General features: G+C 45.3%; 1 protein-coding gene across 1 annotated transcript in view; it reads right to left on the reverse strand.

Moving 5' to 3' along the window:
* The window catches only part of JAZF1 (JAZF zinc finger 1), a 294,384-nt gene that overhangs the window by 6,657 nt on the left and 268,051 nt on the right, over positions 1-19,676 (reverse strand). The window contains exon 4 of the mRNA XM_075586850.1: positions 13,684-13,853. Coding sequence (XP_075442965.1) covers positions 13,684-13,853 — 170 coding nt within the window. The remainder of the gene's footprint in view (positions 1-13,683; positions 13,854-19,676) is intronic.

The following is a 19,676-nucleotide window of genomic DNA, read 5'->3' on the forward strand; positions in this document are numbered from 1 at the left end:
TGATTCTGCAGTGTTAGAATAGATTGCATGGGGATTAATGAAGGAAGGCCTGTTATTAGGAGGTGACAATCAAGAAAGTGGGTGACAATCAGGTGGCCTAGGAGTATTATCCGTCGAGTAAAAGACATGCGCTTAGGAAACAAACGGCAGTATTTTGCATGTGAGTCTGTAAGCAGTAAAGAATACAGACAAGTCAAATGTGACGAGCTTATCAAATGGGGTAAATGGCAGTATAATCAACTGTGATTCAATGGGTGTTATTCATGAAATCACTATAGTGCTCAGAGTTTCAGTGTGATAGTGCCCCAATCGGCACTATCACTGTTTATTGGACAACCCCCAATTACTGTAGGATAGGTTTCTATGTTATCTTTGTTTCAAGGCACCTTCCTTTTTCCTCCGGGATTTAATAATGCATACTGAGTTCAGCCTGTAACATGTGCAAACTCTGTTGGATGATACTCCAGGCTGAATATTTTCAACACTAGATATTTATCATGTTACATGATAACATCATATCAGGTGTTAATTCCTCCCAGGTGTCATTCTCCATCCTTACAGCTACGCTAATCTCACCTTGATTAAATTAGAGGTGTGAAAAATATTTCTGCTGCCTGATAAGAACAGATGCTTCATTAGCTGCTCTAGTCCCAGCCTGAGTCCTGGGAAGTGAACGGGACATCAGCTGATCTCTCCTTGCAGCCTAGGTATGGACCAACTAGCCCATGAGTTTATCGTATAGGAAAGTATCTTCCTTCCATTGTCTGCTGTATAAAATGAGTGCATCTGTACTCCGCTGCGACCCCTTAGGCTACGCTTATAGTACTTGCTATGGTGACTGCGACATCGCGCAGCGCCTTAGCATGTACATGCAGTCCGTCGCGGGTGCCCATAGTGGGCACGGCCGTGACGGCGCTGCAGAGCGATGCAGCGTTCGCGATCAGCGGTAGTCAAAGGATTTTGACTTTCGCGATCGCCATGTGACATCAGCGGCATGTCAGCGGTTCAGCCAATGAGGGCAAAACGCTCACGCCCACGCCTCCACCACCCCCCCCCCCCCCCAAATCGCCCTCTGGTCTCCTGCACCAGAGTGCAGGAATCGCTATTGCGACAGCAATGGCTGACATCACGCGGTCACGTCGGGGTAGCCCTTAAGCGTTGCATTATGGTCTACAATCCTAGCCTAGTGGCAAAGTATAATTAGAATTTATTCTTCAGCAGCCTAAGCACTGTGCGCAGTTCCCTACATAGAATTACAAAGCAGACTGAGGGCTGAGGAGTTTACAACCTATTTGGTGTGGGCTGAGGTAGACAGGTAAAAGTTTTCAAGAAGCTGACATTAGGACACACACAGGGATCTCCCCCTTCAAGGGCAGGTCATTAGGGCTGTGGCACCATGGCCCAGGGCCTGATAGGGCCTGAGGTTTTACAGCAGGCAGGAAATTGGCAGACTAGGTGGCCAAGTGATTCTTATCTGCCGTCAAATTCTATGTTTCTATTTCTCCAATCCCCCAACACTCAGACACCTGCATGTGACAGACAGTGCCCATGAGTGAGTTTTTTGTGTCCATTAAAGCAGCAATACTACTTTCCAACTTTTTTCTTTTATATGTAAAGCATGTGACAATGTATAATTCTACATGCTTACCTGAGCTGGCAATCGTTTGGTGCTCGTGTTATAAATCTGTCACAATCCTGATTGTGTGCCTAACATAATGGCTGCTTCAGTGAGTGTAACTCAGCTGCTGCAAGGTATCTTTATATTACATTATCTATTGTTACAGTTTGAAGCTCCAACTGCTGGGAACATTTGCAACAAATTATCCCAAACAGGAAAGTGTTGCAAAATCTTGCACTGCTGGGGAGGTGGGTTAAAACCTGCTAAAGAAATCAAAGGATGCTTTAAAACTCATTAAAAGTTGAATAAAAACAACCAAAAAAAACTAATAAAACAGTGACTATGTTTTAATACTACAGAACTGATTTATTCTTTTAAAAATCCCACAAGATGTCACATGTTTTTCTGCTTTAAATACATTTTTGCAAATGTTTCCAAATGTATTGCTGCATCTAGCCTGCACTCTCATTTAAATGCTTTATACCACACATAATGTGTGAACAAGTGCTTTTTTTTTTACAGTCTGAAACAAACAAATAAAAATCATCTCTCAGTTATATAAAAAGAACAAAATGTTCTGTTAATGTGAGATTATATGCAGTAAACTCTGCAGATCATAAATACAACTGGCTTGTTAAATCTGTCCAGCTACAGTGATCACTGAAGGCAAATCTATTATTTTCCAGCGCTTATCATTTGTCGCCTCTGCCACAAAGACAATTACTGTAAGCCCTTCACTCCAGAAAAAGCCAGCAACAATCTCTTTGCTTTGAGATGTGTTGCAAATACATCTGGCACCGAAGGGGGGTTTTGATGCTGTTGGAAAATCCCTTTCTCTTGTAATTTACAACAGTGGACAGGAAAAATAACGGAACTCTTCTAGACAAGACCACATTGAAATAATAATGGTGATATATTTATTGTGTTAAACAGAAGATAAAACATGGGATAGTATTTTAAATATTAAAATATATATATATATATAGAAACATTGATATTTTCCATCCATTTCTTTACAAAAGGGTCTTTTTAATGGGGTAGGTCAAACTATTCAGACAATCAAAGGCACTCATGGTACCATTTAAAATATATTTCAAATATTTTTAATATTGTTTTAATCTATATAATAAATCCCAAGCGAATTTCATTAAAAAAACTGCAAGACCGTTATTGGGAGTCACGGCGTGAAGAGAGTAAACATTGCTGTGTTTACATGTTGCAGGGAACAATATCAGGGCTGTAGTTATGACGGAAACCCAAGTTCTGTGGCAAGCAATTGCCCAAAATGTATGAAAGCAAAAGGTTCTTTTGTATCAAGGCAGATTTGGAGCGCGAATGACGCAAATTGCGCCATTTTCATCCGGAGTCTCTGCATGAAAGTATCATGGTCTCTGCTCCACGCTTTGCGCCATGTACGCTGGCTATTTAGGACGTGGAAACTGGTGGCGTTAAGGTGGAGTTATATAACACACATTATTATCCTATGTATCATATACAATTCTGTGTCTATGTGTGTCAGTTTGTTTTAATCTTGTATTTGCTTAAAAAAAAATGTTGTGTAAACTTTTTGGGCATCACATGAAGGAACCGCTCTTGTGTTTGACGCATGCGCAAGAAGAAAATGGAGCAATGTGTCAAAACAAACTTCTATTCACTTTCTGTACACAGATACATCTCCAATGTGATTTATTCTGCAATAAGATACCTTTAGGAAGCAGAATTTAAGTCAATGGGCCGTAAGGTGTCTTATGGAGTAGCCTTTTAGGACTGTAATATGGTGAGAGCGCACGCGCTACCGTGAGCGAGCACGTCAATGATGATTGCATGTATGAGCCTGACGTTGATATAGTTGAGATGCGTGCGCACGGCCATGAGCGTTGGCGCGGACAAATCTGAGGAAAGACATGAAATTTTTATTTTTGCGCTGTTGGCGCGCCACGTGACACTGTGAGCCAATCACAGTGAGGCCTACCATTCTGAGGTCATGGTCACAATTTTTGCATCGAGAAAGCACTGATACATGACCCCTTTACATTTTTAGATGATCATAAGTGGCACCTCTTTAAAAAAAAAAAATGTAAAGCCTCTATTTATTTAATAGCCCCAAAAACAGATGACATCTCAAAGAGAAAAAAGTCTGTAATGCAAAAAGAGAGCGAGACTTCGCAGGGTTGCATCATCTGTAGGCCCCACCTGCACTGAAGGGGTGAAAATGAATTATGGTTTAAGACAAGATGTAATTCAGCCCTAATAAAAGCCATATAGCATACAAGTAACAGGCAGGGGGTAAGCTAAGTAAAGGTGAAGCCGGATCTACGTGAGTAAAACAGAAATAAATTCTGTTGCTGTAATTTCAGTGGGCTCGCTAGTTATTTTTCCACTATGCTAAAGTCAACATTTTGTTGTGTGTCTAGAAGAAGCTTGCCAAGGTATGAAGGTATGAAGCAGGAAATCAGTGCCAACCTCGTACATCGGTTTTACTGCTTTGGACAGCTCCAGTGAAGATTACATACTCAGAAAATAGTTTGCTTCTTGAAAGCTGCATTGCAGACTGCCTCGGATTGAAACGACATGCCCTCGGTCTGGGTCACCAAGAATTCCATGTAAAGATTTTTATAAGCGAGTCGTTTCTCGTTAGAATTGCGTCTCGCTTATTTTGGAGCGTCAGTGGTGTAAGGGGCACTGAAGGAATCTGACGCTTTCCAAGTCAGAATAATTAACATTCAAATGTTTATTTTGGCCCGATGCCCTTTCATTCTTCTCATACGAGCTCTGGGATTTTAACAGATCATATTTATAGAAACAATACATTGCTTTTCTCAAAATGTAATTTCAAGGGACTGAACTTTTTCTGCAACTCCATTTATATATATATATATAAAAAAGCAAAGGCAGTTGGCACACTGAAAACAAATAATCCACTGATGCTTGTCCCATATATGCACATACACAGAAAGAATTTACCAGATGGGGGTCCGGGAAAACGAGACAGCACACAGCCAGGGAAATCCAAAGATGTTGTATTCAAAATAAATACATGGCACTGCATCCAACGTTTCGGTCATCAAAGTGTGACCTTCCTCAGGGACGTGCAGTGTGTAAATGCTAGTGCGCAAAGTGGGGGGCGCTGGATTTGTCTGGGTGTGTGTGTGTGGGGGGGGGGGGGGGGGCGGGCAGTTGCAAAGGCACCGTACTCTTCCCGAAGCATTTAAATTAAATGCCGGGGGATCACGCGAGGCCCCTGCAACTCTAAAACTTATCTGGACTCTGCCGGCGTCACTCGAGTCCATGGCAACGCAGCGTCAAATGACACCGCAGGGTCATGTGACGTGATGTCACACGTTTCAAACGATGCTGTGGGTCACGTGACCCCGCGGCGTCCTTTGACACCACGTGAGGTAAGGAGGGGGGCTCAGAACGGAGAGGACCAGACGGGAGGGGGGGGGGGGGGAGGGGTGCAGCAAAAAAGTCTGCTCTAAGCCCCTAAATGCCGGAGGGGCCGGTATCACAATGCACTGCCTTGCTGGCTGTGTTGGTACTGAAGGGATCCAAGAAGCTGAGCCATCTACTCTGACACCTTTTAGATAAGGGTTGAAGTAGGCAGACTCTGCTTATCCCCAGTAGCGATAAGAGTAGTACAAGGAGCCTCCTATCAGAATTCCAGCTGATGAAGGATACCAGTAACGTGAGAAGTGCAGGATAAAGGTTTGCTACTGTATATCTACTTGTCTTTCATTCTCCACCTACATACCTAAAATACTGTAACAGCCTCTCTGTTACCATATGAAAATCCATAGCCTCATTCACCAAATCACCGGCTTAGCATTTTTATTTCACTAGTATAATCACACTGAGGCCCATGTTTGCTAATCAGTGTTATACTATGCCATAACACACCTTCTGGCTCTAGAACAGCAGTGCGCAAACTGGGGGGCGCAAGATTATTTAGGGGGGGGCGCAGGCTGCGTGCGGGGAAACCTGGGGGCCGGCAGAGCTGTGCACGGGCGGCCAGAAGCTAAGTGCAGAGGCTGCTTCCAGTTCCCTGCTGTGTCTGTGTCAGAGGGGCGGGGCCAGAAGCTCCGTGCAGAGGCTGCTTCCAGTTCCCTGCTGTGTCTGCCTGCAGAGGGGGCGGGGCCGGAAGCTCCGTGCAGAGGCTGCTTCCAGTTCCCTGCTGTGTCTGCCTGCAGAGGGGGCGGGGCCAGAAGCTCCGTGCAGAGGCGGCTTCCAGTTCCCTGCTGTGTCTGCCTGCAGAGGGGGCGGGGCCAGAAGCTCCGTGCAGAGGCGGCTTCCCTGCTCTGTCTTGCAAAGGGGACGGGGCCTTGCTGCGGGGCCTTCCCTGCACACAGACAAGCCCTCCTCCTGCTGTCTGTTACCCGCCCGTTTTCAGCAGCACATGGGGGGACCTGAGCAGGCTAAGTTACACCCTCCCCCCACCCACCAGGTAGGTGTAGGTGTAGGTGTAGGTGTGTGTGTGTGTGTATATATATATGTATATTTGTGTGTGTGTGTATGTATATATGTGTGTGTGTATATATGTATATGTATGTATATATATATATATATATATATATATATATATATATATATATATGCAAATATAACTGTATGCTCATCTGCATGTCTTAGGCAGGTCTGCAACCCCGCCTTTCCCCATCATCACCCAGCATACAGCACTTCCACTGCAGCAAGGGATTCTGGGAAATGACATGCAAATGAGCACACAGGGTCACTTTTTGCCTCAATAACCATTTTTAACATGGTTCCCTATAGGCTTAAGCTTGCTGCATGGTCACAGCTTTGAGCACAGCCAGGGTTAAGGTGCATACCCAGAAAACCACCCACAGGCAGCTGTTTCGACCTTGATGGGTCTCATCAGTGTGGGGTTGATTTTACTGGGAATGCAAGAGAGGCTATGAGATAGGCTAAACCATAATACTGAGTTAAGTTATGGTGAGTAAAAAAAGTGACTCAAAAAAAAAAAAGTTTACCCTGGCTGTGCTCAAAGCTGTGACCATGCAGCAAGCTTAAGCCTATAGGGAACCATGTTAAAAATGGTTATTGAGGCAAAAAGTGACACTGTGTGCTCATTTGCATGTCATTTCCCAGAATCCCTTGCTGCAGTGGAAGTGCTGTATGCTGGGTGATAATGGGGAAAGGCGGGGTTGCAGACCTGCCTAAGACATGCAGATGAGCATACAGTTATATTTGCATATATATATATATATATATATATATATATATATATATATATATATATATATATATATATATATATATATGTATGTATGTATGTATGTATGTATGTATATATATGTAGCCATGCATAATAATGGACTGCAGACATCTTCCCTGTTGGCAGTAAACCCTGTTAAGTACAGGAATGCCAGCAGTAGTTATGGAGGTTTTCCCTCACACCCTGGTGAGGTGCCCTATGTATGGATGGGAGTGGCTTCATGCTCTGAGTCCCTGGATAGTGACATCAGAGATGTGCCTGAACCCTGAGGTATATAAGGCACAACACTGTCAGAGTTGTTGTTGTTGCTAAAGTGTTTGGCTCCTGTGAAAGGGATTTCAGGATAGCTTTGTGCCCACTAGTGCTGTAACTAGTGGCACCGATTCCAGATCAAGCCTGTCAAGGCCACACTGTGTCCAGGGACCTGGCACAGGGGTGATCTCCCTACGGGGAGAGGGGATCCCACTCCATTTGGGAGGGCAGTACCTGGCAAAGGGATAGCACGGAGAAATGTGCGGCTAGAGCTGATAGCTGCATGGGGCAGTCTACTTCATCGAGTACGTCAATAAAGATGCCCTGTTCAAAGATACCCCCACTGTGTGAGTGTGAGATTACTCTGCAGTGGCAGTCACCACCGAGAAGGAGTTCCTCACCAGGACCATCTCTCTGCGGAAGCACAGATCCTGATGAGGTGGAGGCGCTGCACATGATATAGGTAGGACTCACACCCACTACCTCAGCTACCTGTTCCTGATGACATCCCCTAAAACCATCGTGCAAGAGGCTCAAGAGTCCTGTTACATACACGATCACGTAATGGGGACCGGTTAGACCACACGGGCCAATGTGAGATTATGTGGGTCAGACAGGAGGGAATACCCGTTACATATATGTGTGTGTGTGTGTGTGTGTGTGTGTGTGTGTGTGTGTGTGTATATATATATATATGTATATATATACTGCAGTGTGTGTGTGTGTGTGTGTGTGTGTGTGTGTGTGTGTGTGTGTGTGTGTGTGTGTGTGTGTGTGTGTGTGTGTGTGTGTGTGTGTGTGTGTGGATATATATATATATATATATGTATATATATACTGCAGTGTGTCTGTGTGTGTGTGTGTGTGTGTGTGTGTGTGTGTGCTGTGCCTGTTGGTTGTCTGTGAGTGTGTGTGGGTGTTGTGATTGAGTGTTGTGTGTGTTGGTTGTGATTATGTATGTATATGTATGTATGTATGTATATATATATATATATATATATATATATATATATATATATATATATATATATATATATATATATATATATATATGTATGTGTATATATATATGTATGTATATATACTGCAGTGTGTGTGTGTTGTGATTGAGTGTGTGTTGTGTGTGTGTGCTGTGCCTGTTGGTTGTCTGTGAGTGTGTGTGGGTGTTGTGATTGAGTGTTGTTGGTTGTGTGTGTTGTGATCGTGTGTGTGTGTGTGCTGTGCCTGTTGGTTGTGCCCTCCTTCCGGTGTCTGCCCTACAATAGCGCTGTGTTCCTGCTCTCCTCCGCTGGTAACCTGCTTCGCTGCGATCCTCTGCAAGTGAGAGGGTCGGCTGCCACTATATCAATCACACCATGAATGTACAGAAATAATAAAAAAAGTGTAAACACTTCCCCGCTCGTGCTTGCAAAATTATGCAGGACACCCTGTGCTCATGCTTGGAGAGTTGGTGATGTCAACGCTCTCAGCGGCAGCGTGGACGCAGCCTAATTTTGCAAGAGCGAGCTGTTGAAGGATGTAAGTATTTAGGCTGCGCTTATAGTGCCGGCGACACGACGTCGCCCGAAAACAAATGCATTGTCGCCGCCGCCTCGTGCGCTTATAGTAAGCGTGACGTGGTGACGCAATTTTTTGAAGCCGGCAACATTTGATTTTTCAGGGGCGGTCGCCTCATGTGACAGCCCCTGAACCAATCAATGGCCTTGTCGCCCACGCCGCCGCCGCAAAGCGAAATACAACTTTCGCTAGCGTCGCCGTCGCGGGCACTATATGCGCGGCCTTAGACATATTTGTATTTACATTATATACCCTTTAATAAAGGTTTTTTTTTAAAATGTGATTTTGATTACATCAGGCAGGGGGGGCCCGAGAAATCTCATGGATAAAAAGGGGGGCTCGGCATAAAAAGTTTGCTCACCCCTGCAGTCTAGAAGGCTCCTTGATGTCTATTTAAAGCAGCCAACGTGGCTTTTGCTTATTTTATTTTTTTACCTATTTTCTTTTGTACAGTATTCAAACCGGGATCCCTCTAGAGCTAAACTGCACTATTTTCCGCTCTGGAGACGTCCCAGTTCACCAAATTACTTACCGGTGTAGCTTCCGGTTGCACAACTCCCGCTATGGGAAAAAAGAATGCCCGCCTAATCTTGCAGGTCCCACGGGCCAATAGGAAGCTGCCCCATCAATCCTTGCGGCTTCCTATTGGACAGACCATTTACATTTCTCAGGAACAAGGGAGTCCCCAGATCTGATAATTGCGCATTTCAGCTCCCGAGGACCCGGTCGGTACCAATCCCGTTAAAAAATATATATTAATTATAGGCAGAACTGCTGCTTTAAGTAAATGAGCCTTAAGGTGTCTTCTGGTGTCATCCTATTGCAGAGGTGGCCAACTCCAATCCTCAAGGGCCACAAAAAAAGGTCAGGTTTTAAGGATATCCCCGCTTCAGCACAGGTGGCTCAATCAGTGGCCAAGCAGGAATATCCATAAAACCTGACCTGTTGGTGCCCCTTGAGGACTGGGGTTGGCCACCCCTGTCTTATTACACACCATAATAATAATAAATATTATTATTAGTAAATATTGGCCTCAGCCTGTAACATGGTTCAGTGACTCATGCTCTTCTTTCATATCTCCCACAAGCCCTACTTACAGTGTGTAATGTTGTATCGCAGATTATAAGACACTGATTATACAGCTAGCGCCATACGAGCTGCAATGTCAGATGGGCGCTGCGTCTTTAACCAACATAGCATTACCAAATCTCAAATATTCCAGGAACAAGGTATCTGGATGAACAATGCTTGTGCTGAAAATAGTTTAAAAAAGGGAGCGAGCAGCAAAACATCTTTTATTGCAAAACTCGACTTGAATATTTCATCTTGCATTTGACAAGATATTTCATACAAAAAGCCCCGGGGGACACCAAAAACAAACCCGATGTTTATTCGAGTCTCTGTATCATTACTTTTTATTTGCTGCTTGCTCTGTGTTTGTCAGCGTTCCCATGGGTCATTAATTTCATCCCTGTCTGACTCTTTCAGTCTTAATGGTGTGCAAGATATCCTTGAGACAGTCCTTGTGCATTTGGAGATGAAGGTGGTGCGATAGGAAAAGCAGGCAGGAGTAGTGTGCTTATTTGGGCAATAAAAGGAGGGCTGGCAGTCACACAGAGAACAGACAGGATGTAGCAAATTACAGGCTTTCTACAGGACTTGGAGCTTTTCTCTTCTAAAGAAACGCTCTCTGTGGTGCAGAGCTGCCCTCTGGGGAAATGGACCCTTCTGACAATCACAATGGCTTATTTGCTTCCTGAGTTAAGACTTTGCAGTTTTTACAATACACCCTCCCACTGACACCACTTTGCTCATAAACAAAATGTATTCATCTTGTGGAGAAAAAGAAAAGAAAGAGAAAGAAAAAAAAAACATCTAATGTGCTCATCAGCACTTCAATCTTCAGACTTTTTTTCTCTCTCTCTCTCGAGCTTTCATACTCCCACCCTAAAAAAAAACCCCTCCTCCTCAGAGCTGGGATCCAGTTCGGTTCAACTTGGATCAAAGAGCTTAGTAATTGTTCCATAATTAAAAACAAGAGCAGCATACAGTATAGTGCCTGGGTGTGCCATGCTATCCCAAGCCAACACTAATTTATTGTATCTGCCGGTGCCATAAATATGTTCACACTATTAGAGGTTTAAATGGACAGGAATAAACATCATTTGAGACACAAGTGTTACTGAGAGAGTCAAGAGGCGAAAGAAGAAAGCAGCTCATACACACAGCAGTGCCCGCCCCAGGCACACCTCTGCATGCAAGGGGACTTGTATACCATGTTTAATTGCAGCTTTAATGCTCTAGTATTTACAGATTGAAAGACCCACTTTCCTATACTTAAAGCCGCATTCCTGCCCTTTTTGCCTTTTCACTTTATTTATTTTTTTTACAACGTTTTAGTTGTCGGTTTACTTTTCAAAGATGGCGCCCGCAGGCACCAAATAGAAAGTCACAATGCTATCTGTGGCGGCTTTCCAGTGGCCCGTAGGATTTTGTGGCCGATTTGATTTCCCGAATCGAAAACCGAAGCACCAACAACTTTAACGGTAAGTATCTCACGAGCCGTTGGGGGCCACTGAGCTAAAAATAGACGCAAATGATCCGAACTCCAGATCAGACCCCCCCCAGTGCCTGAACCCGAGGCATAAATAAGGCAAACCCTTGCTTTCACTTCAGGCTCGGAGGAAATACCCTCTCTCCATTTCCTCCCAGCTCACCTGCAGCCTCACACCTCATCCCCAACTCCACCTCCCCAGCAGCCTCGCCTGCAGATCCCTGCTCACTGACTGGCTGACAAGTTACACCCCTATACCGACTAGCTCGGCCCCTCCCAACCTGCATATCCCCAAATCATCCCCCACTACACATCCCCCATCATCTATTACCTTCTACAAATCCTACCCCGCACTATCTCTCCAGAGACCCTCTGTACATCCCTCCATCTTCCCCTACACTGTGTTACTGCTGTGAAACGCTATGTAACTAGATGGCGCTATACATAAAGACATACATACAAAAGCTTGAGAGAAGGCAGAACTGCCAATTTAAACAGGTTCTCTCTCTCTTTCACCCCATCGTCCCCGTCCTCTTAATCCCACCGCTACCTATTTCTCTAAAAAGGTGCGCTCCTCCTCGGCTGTCCTCTAGTAATGCTCCTGCTCCGGTCACATGTTCCTCTGCTCCCACCGCAACCGGCTGAAGGATGTCTTCCTCTGCTCCCACTGCCACCAGCATGTCGCCGTGGTCCTCCTCACCCTCCGCCACCGGCTGCTGACCACTGCAGGATGTCACCACCATCCTCCTCACCCTCCGCCTCCGGCTGCAGGTATGTCAAAACTACCCGGCTGGGTAAAAAAAAAATTACCGGGTACCCGGTACTGGTTACCCGGTCATTTTTTGGACCCGGTACATCCCTTGTTCAGACATAAAAGTGACATTTAGGAAAAGGAGTCCTGCGCCAAAGAGCTTACAATCTAATTGGTAAGTAAGAAGAACGTACAGAGACAGTAGGAAGGTGTTCTGGTAAGTGCGCCTGCAAGGGACTAAGGTTTATATATGAGGTGTAAAGTATCAGCCACGGAGATACTCATATGCTTTGTTAAGGAGGTGTGTTTTAAGATACGTCTTAAAAGGTAATAGAGAGAGTGCTAGTTGAATATTGAGGGGAAGGGCATTCCAGAGGTGTTGAGCAGTCAGTGATATGTTTATTTGATATCATTACTGTGAAGATTTTTGACATTGCCCAACCCTGGCTAGCATTGAAGAAAAGGAACTGGGAAAAGTTCATTGAAAAGTCACCAAACTGATAAAGGAGATGAAAGGCCTGATGTACAATCTGAGACAAGACTATTCAGGGATTGTTATTTTTGAAAACAAGGCATTTACTGTAAGACAGAATATGATTACTATTAACAAATATATTCACAGTCAATAATAGGAAGCCCCTCCCTATCACCGGAAGGGCTGTACAGTTATCAGATAGCATAGATACTTCACTTTTTAGAAAGAATAAGCTAAAAAAATAAAATAATAAAAGTATTGATCGAGAAGAGATGATCTGATTGCCATTTACTGAAATCATTTATTATTTTCTATTGAGATGTTGCTCCGCTTTTTCTTTTCATGGATCAATATTAATCTAAAGATGTTTTGCAGACGTTGTACATGGCCTTTTGCAACATAAACTATGTTACATAATTGTTCTGCTCTTCCCATCATTCTACAGGCATACCCCGCATTAACGTACGCAATGGGACCGCAGCATGTATGTAAAGCGAAAATGTACTTAAAGTGAAGCACTACCCTTTCCCACTTATCGATGCATGTACTGTACTGCAATCGTCATATACGTGCATAACTGATGTAAATAACGCATTTGTAACAGGCTCTATAGTCTCTCTGCTTGCGCACAGCTTCGGTACAGGTAGGGAGCCGGTATTGCTGTTCAGGGCGTGATGACAGGCGCATGCGTGAGCTGCCATTTGCCTATTGGGCGATGTGTACTTACTCGTGAGTGTACTTAAAGTGAGTGTACTTAAAGTGGGGTATGCCTGTATTTACAGTTTCCTTCAATTGAGTTTGTTTGTTGTTGACCAACAGAAGAGCTCATATATATGGTTACACTAATAAGATGGGTGCGGACGTGCTGCACAGAATGGGTCCACATTGTTTTTTTGTTAAATTCAAATGAGTATCATTTCAATGAGAAGGATATCTGCATTTTCATTTGACTAGGTTGAAAGATGTTTGCTGCTGGAAGGGAGTCTAAGGCATTACAGGCCTTTTCAGGAGCCATGGGTCCAATAACATTTCAACACTTGACTATGAAACATGGTAACCAAAGTGTAAGGCCCATGCTATGATTGAGGACACTTTGGACTGTGTGGATCCCAAGTAACTGCTTATTTTATTTATGCTGAGAAGCACCACGGATCCTACTTTTACAATGAAGAAACAAACGTGTTTCTTTAGGATAATGATTAAACAAATCTTCCTCCTCCTTTTTTTTTTTTTTAAATCTTACCTTATATCTTTTTTTACATCCAGGAACCGGACAGGCAAATGGCTTCTCATCCCCTCCATTCATGCACATGGAGCTTAGGATAGCTTCTGAGCTGATGGCACTCTCTGTGGTCCAAGACTCATCACTGTCTGATTCTTCATAGTCTACCTCTTCCTCGTCATATTCGCTTCCTGTGGAACAGTAGGACAGGTTAGGAAAAGCAGATACCCAGCTCAGCATTTTACGATAATGCATAATTATATTATAAAATGTTGTATATCTAATCTATATATATTGAACACACAAAAGACTAAGACAATCCCCGAAAGCAGCACTCTAAATATACCACAAAATAACTGATAACATAATACCAAAAGACCAGGAAACTAAAGTCAAAATAGAAAATGAATAGATTTTAATAGCGAGCAAAAAGAACACTAACATTTAAAAACATATACACACTAAGGGCAGCAAAAAATACAAAAAGACTGTGACTGACTAAAATTTACAAAAATCAAAAATGCTGAAAAATAAATCAAAAGCAAAAAATGTGTCTGCACAATGAGCCTGATAACTATATAAAGCGACACAAAGAAAGCTGAATATTTAAAAAAAAAAACAACCCTGGTAAAGACCTAAGCTAAAAAGGTAGATAACTAAGCTAAGGGCATAAAAAAAGGTATGGCATAAATAAACCTATATACAAAAATGATGTACATAAGAAAAATAATAACTTAAACCAAGGGGGAGGCACAGGGGAGACAAAATGAAACAAAGACTCAAACCCTGAACAGCAATACAAAATATCAAAATAAAAAAAAGATGCATACAATGCCTGTGGTGGCTGCACAAAAGCAAGTAAGACACATGGCTGTAGAATCACAAAAAGCCAGTGCTGTTTGCACATATGAAACTACCTAGAGTAAGGGTTCCATAGGAGATAATGACTCCAGATAGCAGAGAAAATGATACTCAGCTGCCATATAGTGATGATGGAGTCAGCCCCACGGAGTTAAACTCCAGGATGTGTGGAAATAAGTCATACAGCCCACAGGATAAGCACCAAGAGTCACGCCAACAAAATAATGAATAGCTGCCTAGAGTGCACACTCAACGCGTTTCAGCCAAGGGGGCCTTCTTCCCGGAGTGGTACATATATATATATATATATATATATATAGACAGTGTTCGACAATCCTATACATTTACACGCCCGGGGCGGGTGGATTTAACCTCCGGGCGAGTAAATATTGGCCCAAGCAGCACACGTGTTTGTTTTTTTTAAATTTTCCCTGCTCGCGCTGAAATCTTCCCTGCTCGCTTAAAAAAAAAAAAAAAACTCCCCCTGCCTGACAGCTGATTGGCGCAGCTCCCAGGCTTTGTGGGCGCGGCCAGGCTCTATATGAGCCCGCCCCCAACGAGCGGCCATTCTTTTTCCAGATCGTTGGACACGGTAAGTATCCTCTGCCTCCGTCCTGCTGCCTCCCCATGCCCTTCACTCACACCCGCGGTCCCTCTGCCTCCGTCCTGCTGCCTCTCCATGAGTCCTGCACTCACACCCGCGGTCCCTCTGCCTCCGTCCTGCTGCCTCTCCATGCCCCCTGCACTCACCCCCATGGCCCCTCTGCCTCTGTCCTGCTGCCTCTCCATGCCCCCTGCACTCACACCCGCGGCCCCTCTGCCTCCCGAACACACACCCGCGGCCCCCTCTGTCTCCCGAACACACACCCGCGGCCCCCTCTGCCTCCCGAACACACACCCGCGGCCCCCTCTGTCTCCCGAACACACACCCGCGGCCCCCTCTGCCTCCCGAACACACACCCGCGGCCCCCTCTGCCTCCCGAACTCACTCCCGCGGCCTCCTCTGCCTCCCGAACTCACACCCGCGGCCCCCTCTGCCTCCAGCCGCTCTGGTGCTCCACTGGGTGTGTGTGTGTGTGTGTATATATATATATATATGGGAGAGTGTGTGTGTGTGTATATATATATGGGAGTGTGTGTGTGTGTGTATATGGGAGTGTGTGTGTGTGTGTATGGGAATATGTGTGTGACACCAGAGGTCCCCCCCCAGTCAGTCAGTCACCGCCCCAGTCAGTCAGTCACCCCCCCCAGTCAGTCAGTCACCCCCCCATCAGTCAATCAGCCCCCCAGTCAGTCAGTCACCCCCCCAGTCAGTCAGTCACCCCCCAGTCAGTCAGTCACCCACCCAGTCAGTCACCCAGTCAGTCAGTCACCCAGTCAGTGAGTCAGTCAGTCACCCAGTCAGTCAGTCACTCACCCAGTCAGTCAGTCAGTCACCCACCCAGTCAGTCAGTCAGTCAGTCAGTCAGCCACCCAGTCAGTCAGTCAGTCACCTACCCAGTCAGTCAGTCACCTACCCAGTCAGTCAGTCAGTCACCCACCCAGTCAGAGGGGGCACACGTTGAGTGACCACGTCTAAGCCAGATCACGTAAAACAATAAACCTTTTGTAGCCGGCATTGTTGCTTTTTTGCTTGTATTCAACTGGCCTGGATGAAACAGAAAAATATTCATTTTGAAAAGAATTTGAATGAGTATGATTGTTACTTTAATGGTGATTAAAGTGGACAATTCCACTAAGTTGTTACTTTTAACATTGAAGATCGTTTTAATGGCAAAATATATATGTTTGGAGTCATATAAGCTCAACCATTTTTAACTGCTTCGGTGCCAGAGAGCACTACAGGGGTGAAACCTCCCCCCCAATGGGGGGTCCCGGAATCTCTAGGAGTTTGTGAGGTGTCTCCAAGTGGTTTGGCAAAAAAAAAATCCGTCATGGCAGATCCCTGGCTGTTTAGTGGGTTTCTGAGCCCGTGTTTGGACTGCACTTAGTAAGACCCTGAAGTGCACCTTGGCTTGTCAATTACAACAGAACCTTCCAAAGTCACTCCCCACAATGCTTTGCATCCACAGTGGTCAGGGCCTCCAACAGGGGGGGAGAGGCAAGTCAGCTGTCCAGTGCCTGGCTGCTGGGGGGCACCCTGTCGGCGCTGGAAGTTGGGCACGGCCAGAGGTCAGGCCCAACATCTGCGTCCCACTGCCGGGCCCCAGCTCTCCCCCCCTGCAGCTGGCCCGGCCTCTGGTGTTGATCCCGCCCCTGCGTGCATGCCGGAAGTAAGCCAACTTCCAGATCGGCACGGCACCGGAGGCCTCCCCCTGAAGATAAGGGGGTGTTGTGTTACAGATGGGGGGGGAGAGGGGGGTTATTGTGTTAGAAATTGGGGGGGAGGAAGATAGGGAGAGAGGTGGGGTGAGAAAGAGGTGGTGGTGAGAGAGGTGGTGGAGAGGGAGAGAGGTGGGAGTGACAGAGAGAGAGGTGGGGGTGAGAGGGAGAGAGGTGGGGGCAAGAAGGAGAGAGGTGGGGGCAAGAAGGAGAGAGGTGGGGGCAAGAGAGAGAGAGAGTTGGGGGCGACAGAGTGGTGGGGGTGAGAGGTGAGGGCGAGAGAGGTGGTGGTGAGAGAGGTGGGGACGAGAGGTGAGGGAGAGAGGAGGGGGAGAGAGGAGGGGGCAAGAGGGAGAGATGAGGGGGCGAGAGAGAGAGAGGTGGGGGCGAGAGAGAGAGGGAGAGATGTGGGGCGAGAAGGAGAGTGGTGGGGCGAGAGAGGGAGGGTGAGGATGGGGTGAAAGAAGGAGAGAGGTGGGGACAAGAGAGGGAGAGCAAGCAGGTGTGAGAGAGAGGGAAAGCGAGGTAGGGGTGAGAGAGGGAAAGCGAGGTAGGGGTGAGAGGGAGAGATGGGGGCAAGAGAGAGGGAGAGAGATGGGTGCGGGGGGGGGAGGGGTCTCGCATGGCCACCGACACTGTAGGGGGGCCTTGTGGAAAACTCTAGTCCTGGGCCCCGGGAAAGCTGTCTGCGGCCCCGAAAATGGCAAGGCATTTGGAAGCTTGGGGCCTTATTAACCGTGTGCTCCCCCCACAAACTCAGGACACTATATTGCCTGGGATCGGTTGAACAGTTTTGTTAGCAAAAGACTGATGAGTAGGCAACAGGATTTATTAATTAAGGGTTTGTGAAACATAGGTTTTCTATCAGGGAGTGCACAATGGAAAAAAGGTTGGGAACCACTGCACTAACAGAGCCATTTACAGAAGCAGCTAAATGCAGTAGCCGGCTGTAAAGACACTGCTAGGTATTGATTAAAAGCTCAACTTCAACACCTTGAACATAGTAGTTTGCCAGACTGAAAAGAGCTTTCTTTATAATAAGGGACAAAGCTGACTATTTAAGGCCTTCCTTTGCACTGCAAAAATCCCGAGGAGTATAATTCTACAGATCATAAACCGTGTAAAATAATATGTTGACAAGTCCTAATGCATTTACTAGCCCTCTGGAATTAATAGGAATTATGGCAGAACATTAATAAGAGTTACAGCAATTACGGTTACACAGTTTAGTCCCTCAGGTGTGGGAATGAATGGCATTGTATGGCTGCCCTGGCTTGTTCTAAGTGCGCAGCATAAGGTGTCCAAGCACCTGGAGCTCGTTTCTCTTTTCATTTCAATTTGTGTTTTTCAGCGTATTAATCAGGCCGTCGGAAGGAGAAAGTGGCACGGGGGGGGGGGGGGGGGGGCTCAGGAGCTAACATTTTACTGCTGTGCTGTGATCAAAAGTCCAAGGCAACGAGAAGACAGGGACACTGAAAGATGCAGTGCACAGTGGAGCGTGGGTGCAAACATCTGCAGTCCCTACACAATGGAAATCTACAACTATATAAGAAATATATTATGAAATAAAATAGAAACTAAAGGGACCGAAAGAAGATGTTACAGTATGTACAAAGCTCAAATATATAAACCCAGGGGAGGCGAAATGCAGCTGATTTAACGGTGCATAATAAATTCATATTTTACAGGCTTCCTGACACTGCTGTTTGCTCTTAACTTTATTGTACAAAAAAAACCCAACGCATTTTTATTCATTTTTATAAGTAACAAGATACACTGAGTTTAAAATCAAAATTTCAAGTATGTCCTTGGTTCTGTTCCCCACAGACAATATACAAATATATATGGAGCTAGCATTTACTGACGTGGCTTAAGTAGGAAGGAGTGATAGCCTAGGGTGCAGAAACAGCCTGTATAATATGGGACTGATTTTATGGCTGCAAATAACCGCTCATAAACAGAGCAAAACAGGAACAGGATGCCTTGATACTGTACATTCACAATAGAGAGGTGGCTACCGATGTATGACATGAGACACACTGCTTTTCGTTTCCATTTTTCTACTTGAGAAGAGAGAACTATTAGGAACGTGTTAATCTGTTAGCTGGTGAGGTTTACATGGTACCTAGAGAAGTTTCCATGCTAGGAGAAGGAGGGAAGCGTATGGATTTAAACAGAGGATTTAATGATCCTAGAATACCCTATTCTATCATATCATATATCGTATATCTCTCCTGCTGTGCAACTTCCCCAGTTATAAAGCCGACAAACAGGGGAGACAAAAAGAAGCAAACTACCTTCACATGCTGAAGTTAAGAGACACGGGATGAAAATGCCTCATTTAGGAGGTTACTCATTAAACTGTGATAGTGTCAATTTAATTGAATTCAATAGTAAAACAAACGGTGACAGGACACATCTTAATACACTTAGCTATACACACACAAACCTATTTACAGGACTCACAGTGAGGACCCCAGTCAGAACTCTGAAAACCTGTTTCTAGAAAATTGGATGGAGCTATATATACCCTCTATACGCCCTATAGTGACATTACAGGTCACAAAACAAACATACATCAGTGGCATCCCTTCTGCATAGTCATTCTACATCACATGATGAGGGCTGCAGGCGGCCGACCTGGAGGGAGAGCCGGGCCCAGCGGCTGTGGGGGGCCTGGCCGGCGCTGGAAGTTCAGGGCCCAACATCGGCATCCCCCTGCTGGGCCCCAGCTCTTCCACATCTTCAAGGGGCCCCCAAAGAGAAAGCTACACATGTGTTGTACAACAATGATCTATCCAAGCACTCATTAACATTTCTAATAATCGGTA

This window comes from Ascaphus truei, chromosome 2 (genome assembly GCF_040206685.1).
Source record: "Ascaphus truei isolate aAscTru1 chromosome 2, aAscTru1.hap1, whole genome shotgun sequence".
Classification (NCBI taxonomy): Eukaryota; Metazoa; Chordata; class Amphibia; order Anura; family Ascaphidae; genus Ascaphus; species Ascaphus truei.